The sequence below is a fragment of the Ostrinia furnacalis genome, unplaced genomic scaffold, assembly GCF_004193835.3.
Source record: "Ostrinia furnacalis isolate ACB-3 unplaced genomic scaffold, ASM419383v2 OfSCF2803, whole genome shotgun sequence".
In the NCBI taxonomy this organism is placed as follows: Eukaryota; Metazoa; Arthropoda; class Insecta; order Lepidoptera; family Crambidae; genus Ostrinia; species Ostrinia furnacalis.
In genome coordinates, this window is record NW_021133042.1 from 66,804 (window position 1) to 75,701 (window position 8,898).

Here is an 8,898-nt window from a genome sequence, read left to right on the forward strand (position 1 = left end):
AGTTTAACGACTTTGTTACTTGACTATACCAAGGAAAAGGAAATTCTTTTATTGAATTTTTTGTCGTGTTTATCTTGTCGACGAAACGGTTAGCGTTTAATCTGGATTATAAAACAATAAAATCACAATACATCAACAAGTAACGTAGGATTATAAAAGCGTGAAATCACAGCTAAAGATTTACAAGCCAATAGGCTTTTTGAAATCATTATAGCCCCTTGCGGTACAGCAAAAAGCTTTTCAAACTACTTAGTGGCGTTTTCTGAAGCGTTATAATTATTTTGAGCACGCAACGAGCGAGCGCCCAAGCGGTGGGCGGCAGACATAAATAGTGCATAAAAACACGAAATGGCCGAATATTTCACATTTATCATTTTTCCATTTCGTTTCTAAGATCTCAGATTATTTCACTCGAATGCTCAAACGATATTAAAAACACGACGCAGTAAATTTGTCTGGATAGAACGCACTTTACCATTTATGTGTCATGGACAGAAGATAGTAAATAAAAAGATTTTATAGTCGCGTACATGGATGACTTTTAGCATGAGCAATAACAAAGCTTTTTCCATAAAAGCCTTTTAAAACTATCAATGCTCGGCCAATCAATATGATATTTATAGAAAGGTAGATCACTGAAACATTTTACGTAGGTATAATAAAAGCGAAATACCACTGATTAATCACAATATCTACAAACTACAACCTACAAACTTGAAATTTGACAGGTTGACAGGTAGATTTCTTATGGGGTGTAGACATCCGCTAAGAACGGATTTTATGAAACTCCACCCCTAAGGGACTAAAACGGGATCCACGTGTGCGAATTTGCGGGTGGCCGCTAATAATTAAATAACTTGTTGTTAGTACACTTACCTACCTACCTAGTTAGAGTGCAGTGATCTGGAAGATGCCCAAATAGTACTCACTATCTTTTCCTCCGAGAGACTTCATTATTTACTTGAAATCACCAGCAAAACGGCTGAGTAAATTTTGGAGCAGTTAAATTCAAGTTATGCAATTTATTGGAGAATAACTAGAAGTTACCAACAATAAGGCTGAGTTGCACCACCTAACTTTGACGGTAACTATAACGATAACCGGTGCTTTTTGTATGGAGTTTGACAGATTTTTGACGTGTGTTAAAGTTAAAGTAAGATGGTGCAACCCAGCCTAAGAAATAAAAGCAAAAGTTTGTGAAGATCAATGGATGTGTCACCTTCACCCACAGTAGGACGGATTTTCATAAAACTTTACAATGTTGTCAGAAAACAAACGGGGTTGGGTATTTATAATTTTATTGTTAGCCTACTTTTAATCGAAGTTTATAAGGCCAAAGCCTCGGACAATAACTAATACTGAATGAATATTACTTAATTACTTAAACATTACATCAGCTTACATATTTTATAAGCTAGGTTATAAAATATGTAAGCTGATCGATTGATGAACGTTAGCATTAAATATGAGTTAATCTATTCTAAATACATCCTGGAGGCGTTAGCAATCGTTTTACCGATACTCTTTAAAGGTAATTTTGTTAAAGAAGTAGAATGTAGGTTCTGATTGTGATTTAATATCCAGGACGAAGCAAACAAATTAGGCATTAAAATGACGAGCTGGAGCGAAACTTTTAATATTCTCCTATTATTCAATCTGTAACTTTCCGCCAGTATTTACACCGCGAAATAACGGAAAATTAAAAGTTCTTGGTGGTTCGGTGCTTCAAAGGAAAAGGTTTTAAGTAACTTTGTATTCAACAGTGAGTTGAAGGAATGTAAATAGATACTGTAGACCATAATGATGTATGAATCGGCCATGTTAAGTAACTGTGAACTGTCTGTAACTCTATATCTTCTAGCTTACATGCAATCTTCCTATTGATTACAGGAAGATTGCATGTAAGATAGAAGTTATAACTGGAGAACCATCTTAACTTCCCACAGATATGAATAACATAAAATTTCAGGAGTCTTCCAGCTACTTGGCCCACTTTTAGCTTTGTCCACGGGCTAAGTCGCCAGTTTTAAACATTTTTTGTTAATAAATTAAGCGACTTAGTCCATGGACTAAGTTAAAAGTGGGCCAAGCCACTGGAAGACTCCCAGCTAAGTACAATTAGGTATGTAACCCGCTGTAAAGTATAAGTTCATTTAACTTTATACCTTTAAAAATCTATCTAAGTGCTCATGTAAACTCCATTTATTATTTTTCCTAATACCTAACTGAAAATGTAAAAACCTGATGACTAATATAATGACTTTATGGTAAGCAATTACTCGTACCTGCCTACGTAATAACTTTGCGAAAAGTTAGCGTATGACAAAATTTGGAAACTAATTTGCGTGCATGCGATCGTTTCTTGCCACACATGTCACCCTCTCTGTAAGTTTTGGGGGAATGTAATACCTATACACCGTCAAAAACTTCGTGAATACTTTTGTGTGGGTTTATTTCGGTTTAATTTAGTGTCTCAAAAGTATTTGATTGTAATCAAGGCAATTTCGACTCTAATGGCAGCAGGAGCAGCCATGATAGCGGAGCGCAGGCGAGCGCAGGTCGCTAAGGCAGCGTGTCGAATGCGCGCCACCGCACCGCCTCCGTCGTCGAAAAGAAAGGACTGTATAGTTGTTAAATAATGACGATAGTTGCACGTTACTGAGTGAAATGTCCGTAGGGTTGGTGTTCTGACGAGATGAGCACCTTGGTATTTAAGAGCGGGTCGGTAAGGCGAATGTCATCAGTTAACACAAGCTCTCTGTGATAGGAACATCTCCAAAAGTGGAGTTGTTCTAGTGGGTTCATAACGACTCGTAGCTACTAAGGTTTCATACTAAGAAGCCTTCTCCTCCAAGCACAATATGCGTGCATTCGTGGTAAGTTGGCCTGCGTATATTTTCGATAAATCGATCGGATCAATACCTATTTGGCATAAGTGACTTGATAAGACTTTCAGGATTAACTACAAGGATTTGAAGTGAAGTGTATAGTGATAAAAATACAGTGGAACAATCAGTGCCAAATAGTGATTGAAAAGATGATATTATTTAAGTGATTACCTAAATGTAAAGGATTTATAATTTTATCTTGATTTTAAAATCATTGTAATGAATGATGATAAAGACCCTGAATGGATCATTATTTTTTCTAGATATTAGGTACTTAAATTGACTGATGTTTCAGTAATCGAATCAAGTTTTTAATGTAAAAATATAAGAATACTTTATCCAGTACCAGTTATTTAAAAAAATATCCAAATATTATTATGTATTTCAGTTCTAATCATTAACGATTATATTCCGTTAAAATATCCGTAAACATCACATTCGCATACCAGATATTCGATGGATTTTCAATAAATGCAAAGTTCGCGCCAAAAGCACCGCACCGTTTTATGTGGAGCGGTCTCCGAGCAGTCGAAAGGAGCTCTCGATTTTTATTCACCTGGAGTGCGATTTACGTTTCACCTCGTTCATTTCCACACGCGCGACACTCGATGCGGCGATAAAAGTAACTCGTCGATCTGTATTCCGAGTAACAGTCTGAACCAAATACGATTGAAATCCAAACATCTCCCCTTATTGCATAATCCTAATTATTCGGACTTGTTTACGAATGTGCAGTCCGTTACGTCACGTCCGATCGTACCGATATCATCTTCTTGCACTGGATTCACTTTCATCTTTGTTAAGATTATTGCAAAATTTAACCGAAAAGATATTGTGTCTGATATGCTTAGCGAATAATGCTGCGCCGTTTTATTGCTCGTTTAAACTTTGGCTGTGCTTGCTGTTAAGTGTGTAACACATTTTGCCAACCCAGACATCTTTCACTTACCTACTCTTGTTTAATGTGGTTAGTTAATGCGGCATTATCGCATTACGTAAGTAACCGCTACTTTATGTTTTGACTGCTACATATTTATATGTTCAATCTACGAGATGAGGTAAATGAGCCGCAAAGGAGTAGCGTTCGCGGTTAACGACTTCTTTGTTCTTATCCCGATTTAGATCAAATGATACAACCGTTGCGAAGATGAGTCCAGGCGAATTCCCGTCTAATACGTTTGGGCTGGGGATTAAAAGCTCTATTTATGTGTGAGCTGTATTAATAGAATCGTTAGTTGTGTTATCAAAACTCGTGTTAGGTCTTGCCGCTCCCAGCCGACTGGCCAACGTTCATCCTTTCCGTGGTATTCAAATAAACTGGAAGCGTAGAGAACATATTACTCGTGTCGTAACACTTCTAAAAAAATGCGCAGTGAATTTAATAAGAGTTTCGTTTGTTTCAGGTACTCGCCTGTGTGGCGCTCGCCTACGGCCGCCCTGAGCCCCCAGTCGGCTACAGCTACTCCGCGCCCAGCGCGAGGTACTCCGCGCCTTCCGGCAGCTATGGAGCTCCGTCCGCTGGCGGACACAGAACCATCTCTGTAGGAGGACACTCCTCCGGTGGGATCTCTTTCGGACACTCCTCTGGTGGAATCTCCCTGGGTGGCGGACACTCCTCGGGCGGCCTTTCCCTCGGTGGCGGACACTCCTCTGGCGGACTCTCCCTCGGCGGCGGACACTCCTCTGGCGGACTCTCCCTTGGTGGCGGACACTCCTCCGGTGGAATCTCTCTGGGTGGCAGCGGATTCGGTGGTGACTCTGGCTTCGGAGGTGGATACGCCGGCGGATACTCTGGCGCTCCTCTCGTCCAGAAACACATCTACGTCCACGTGCCCCCACCAGAACCCGTTGAGCACAGGGCTCCTCGCATTCCTGAAGTAGCACCTCCTCAGAAGCACTACAAGATCATCTTCATCAAGGCCCCGACTCCCCCTACCCCCGTCGCGCCCATCATCCCCGTTCAGGCCCAGAACGAAGAGAAGACCCTCGTATACGTGCTCGTCAAGAAGCCCGAAGAGCAGCCCGACATCGTTATTCCGACCCCGGCTCCCACTCAGCCCTCCAAACCCGAAGTTTACTTCATCAAGTACCAGACCCAGAAGGAATCTGGTGGTGCTATCGGAGGTGGTGCTATCGGCGGTGGTGCTATCGGCGGCGGTGCTATTGCCGGTGGTGCTATTGGAGGCGGCATCGGCGGTGGTGACTTGGGCGGCATCAGCCTTGGCGGTGCTGGCATCGGTGGCGGCGCTGGTGTGGGCGGTGGTGCCGGCGGACACGGTGGTGATGACATCGGCGCTGACTTCGGTGCTACTGGTGGCGATGACGGCAGCTCTGACGCCGGCCACGGTGGTGCTACCAGCTCTCAGTACGGTCCTCCCGGACACGTTGCTGGACCCCTTCACTAAGATAAAGACGTGATGCGAGTGGTAGGATAGGTGATATTTATTGCTGTGCGAAAATCAGTATTCTTGACCATTCCCAAAAATGAAGCGTGCTGTCACCTGTCACTTGCCCCGCGGCGCGCGGCTAGCGCCCTGTACATAGTCTTCACCAGCGTTGACTGCGCGCGCGCTTATCATAAACGCTTCATAGTTCTCATCTTCGCAACTCATCTCTACTTGTTATTAGTGCACAAGTGTTAATGTTATCCTAAAGGAGGTAATTTACAGCGACTGTTACGTTATGTATTATAGCTTTTTTATTGTCGTAATAAAGAAATATAAGTGATGTATGTTTTGTTTTTTTGGTTATGTGGGGAACGGGTGGATTGCTCGGACAATTGCGTCATCATTACCGAAAGTAGTCGTGAAAGGTTGCCCTGTCGTGACTGAGGGCGCCGGTAGCGAGTCTCCTTTCTCGCATTCGACCGGTATGATTAGGCCCGACATAAAATTTAAATTGTGAACAATCAGATTGGATTACACATAGTGTTGAGTAACAACTTATATCTTGTAGAGCTGTCAGTTCAATTGAGCGCTTTACGTCGCGATTGATTCAATGCAATAGAACCACGTTTTTGAAAGATAATGGTGAATCAGTAAGAAGGTACCTACTTTAACTACGAGTATATCAATCATGTTTTAACTTACATTAATAAAAGTACTGGACCGAACAACTTAAAACTATCGTGCCTAAAGTTAGTTAACATTTCAAAATGTAGACTAAGAAATGATAGAACTGATAAAATAAATAACGCACAAACCCCTATAACAAAGATTAATAATTTCAAAACATCTTACTGTATTTTATCACGAAACTAAACTTAACTTCTAAAGCCAGTTCCAATTAGAGCGTTTTTAAAACCGCCGCGTTAGTCGATACGTTCACACTTGCAGCATTATTAAGTTACCGGTTCCATACGTGTTCTTTCGGTCGCTCCGGAGCGATCTCGTTAATGACCGTCTAATGGATCATAGGTGTAATTACACTTTCGTATAATTTAGTGGAGGTTGCGGTTGCATAACATCGATATCTTCACACCATTAATTTTTTTCTTATACGGCATTCCACCGCGATCCATTCCACACTTAATCCGGGATTAGGCAATTTGACTTATGATATTTAGGTCGTAATTTCGTGTTTGCTTAGGTTGTGGGTTTGTACCTACTTCAGCATGTTAGAATTATTTGGTTTTAGGTAATAGTGAGTAAGAGATTTGTTCAATTAATTGGCGTTTCTTTGATCGATCAATTCTAATACGGAAAATACGCAAAAAAGAAAAAAAGTAGCCGTAACCGACTATAGCTCTTCGAATTGCTAAATGTAAGTGCTAATCTCTTAAGGTACTGAAAATCGTTGAGGGGAAAAGATTCTCTAGTGGCTACCAGAAACGTGAAAGACGAGGCGTGGGTGGCCTGGCCTACCCACGCCTGCCACTCAGTGGACCGATGACCTGAGTTAGTTGTGGGATGCAAACGATCAGTGTCGCTCACTGTAGCATTGTATAGGGTGGCTTATGTCCAGCAGTGGAGCTTTGAAGGCTGTTGATGATCTACCTACTCACGCAGTATCTCAATATTCGTTGGTTCTCCACTACAATGTGACACTAGTACCTAGATAGTTTTGAAAAATTGTGCAATCTTATTGTCCCTAATAGACAATACAATGTGGCATACATGGCGTATTATATTACTATCGATACATAACCATCTTAAATCCTAATTCTATTTAAATTTTTCACGCCTATTTTAAAAAATCCGCCGAAATCCATACGCCATTTTTTCGCAGATTTTCCTACTTTTCAATATTTTGATAAAACATTTGCAGAGCCGAGGGAAAAGCTTGTCATATATTTAAATACAAATTAAATACACGCAAAGCATTTCCAGCGATGTGTTGCATTTCGGTGTTTCCCCCTGCAAACCATCTCTGTGGGCACAGTAATTATTTGTTTTCAGCCTGGCTTGTCACTGAGGAATTAATTACTTACTTAGGGAAGTTTACCCAGCAAGCAGTTGCAAACTGTTTGATCCTTAGGCACACCAGTTAATGTAATACTTCAATAGATATGTTGCAGTCAAAACTCAAAATCAGTCAAAACCACTTTTGACTGCATGAATCAGTCAAAACTGGTTTGGTTGACTGATGCCCGTGGTCAATATCACTTTTGACTGATTTGTCCAGTCAAGTGGTTTTGACCAAGGGCGTTAGTTTTTAGCAGTCAAAAGTGGTTCTGACCGATTATGAGTTTTGACTGTAACAGTCTATTATAGACCCACGGTACTAAGTATTATATCGTCGTCGAATTTATCGCAGAACGAAAACGTGATACGACGAGGTTTGTGGGGATTTTGGTAGGTTTGCTTGTTTACTCGTGTTGTAGGCAGAGGTCTTAAGATCTGGACACTACGTGGCGTGTGAGGCCGTAGGATGTAATAACAATATAGGTACCTTCGTCGCCTTTGAGTAAAAACCTCGGGAATGCATTTTTTCGCATATTTTTGCATTTCGCTTAATCATACAGAATATCTGAGCATCAGAAGTTCTGAATATACTCGTAAAAGTGGGTTCTTCTTTTACACTTATGAGGTTTTCACTCTAAGACGTCGCTATACATACATATTGATTGCTAACATAAACGTAGCTGTTGGGTAGTAAGCTTTATCTCATACAATGGATTCTTATTATAAAAATTTATTACTAACTTAAAAAAATATCTTCTCTACTATTACGAAACAGCACCGAAAATCAAATTATATCTGTAATGATAAGTAAGTAGGTGCTTAAATTGTAGGCATGGACAAATGTACGCGTTGGCAAGGGAAAGTTTGCAAAAGAAAACAAATAAATAATCCCAATAACCTAGAGGAAAATAGAACAAACACGCCTCTTACTTTGTTTTTATGGACTGCCCTTAAATATTTCCAAGGTCTTTGTCGACGCTACTGTCAAAGTAGGTATATGACGCCCGTATTCACAAACGATGCTTGCTTAATTGAAGCAGCAAATCGAACGCACAGCGTTGAATAAAGCTCTATGATTGGTTCGTTTGTCATCCTGTGCGTCCACGCGCACTGTGAAACCTCATAGTAAAGTTTGTGAATAAGGGCGCGAATATCCACTAATAATAATAATATAATAATAATAATAAAACGTTTATTTCAGACATAGATCCATAGGTGCTCGTATCATGATAAAGTTGTATGTGATAATTTCCGAGAGATACGCGAGTAAACTTCTCTTTTTTTGACGTCAACAATTATTATTAATCCTATTTATATTTTAAATGTGAAAGTTAATGTGGATATATGGATTTATGTTTGTTACTCTTTCACGAAAAAAATACTGAACGGATTTTTTTTTTAATATTCGACATTAAGATGATTTCAAAACTGGATAGGTAGGTAAGTTTACATTTTAAATTATGAATGCTCTTTAATGCTGAGTAATACCTACTTACCTACCTACTACTAAATAATCTAATCCTAGCTTACAAAAGTGCAATCTATACTGGTTTATAAAAACAGTTATATTTGCACAACGTTCAAATAAATCACCCAATAATTGAGGT

General features: G+C 40.1%; 1 protein-coding gene across 1 annotated transcript; it reads left to right on the forward strand.

Moving 5' to 3' along the window:
• Positions 1-2,749: 2,749 nt before the first annotated feature.
• On the forward strand, positions 2,750-5,615 carry LOC114356409 (loricrin). Its single transcript, XM_028309568.1, has 2 exons — positions 2,750-2,876; positions 4,292-5,615. The coding sequence occupies exons 1-2, from the start codon at positions 2,862-2,864 to the stop codon at positions 5,291-5,293; spliced, it is 1,017 nt and encodes a 338-aa protein (XP_028165369.1). The 5' UTR covers positions 2,750-2,861; the 3' UTR covers positions 5,294-5,615.
• Positions 5,616-8,898: the final 3,283 nt, after the last annotated feature.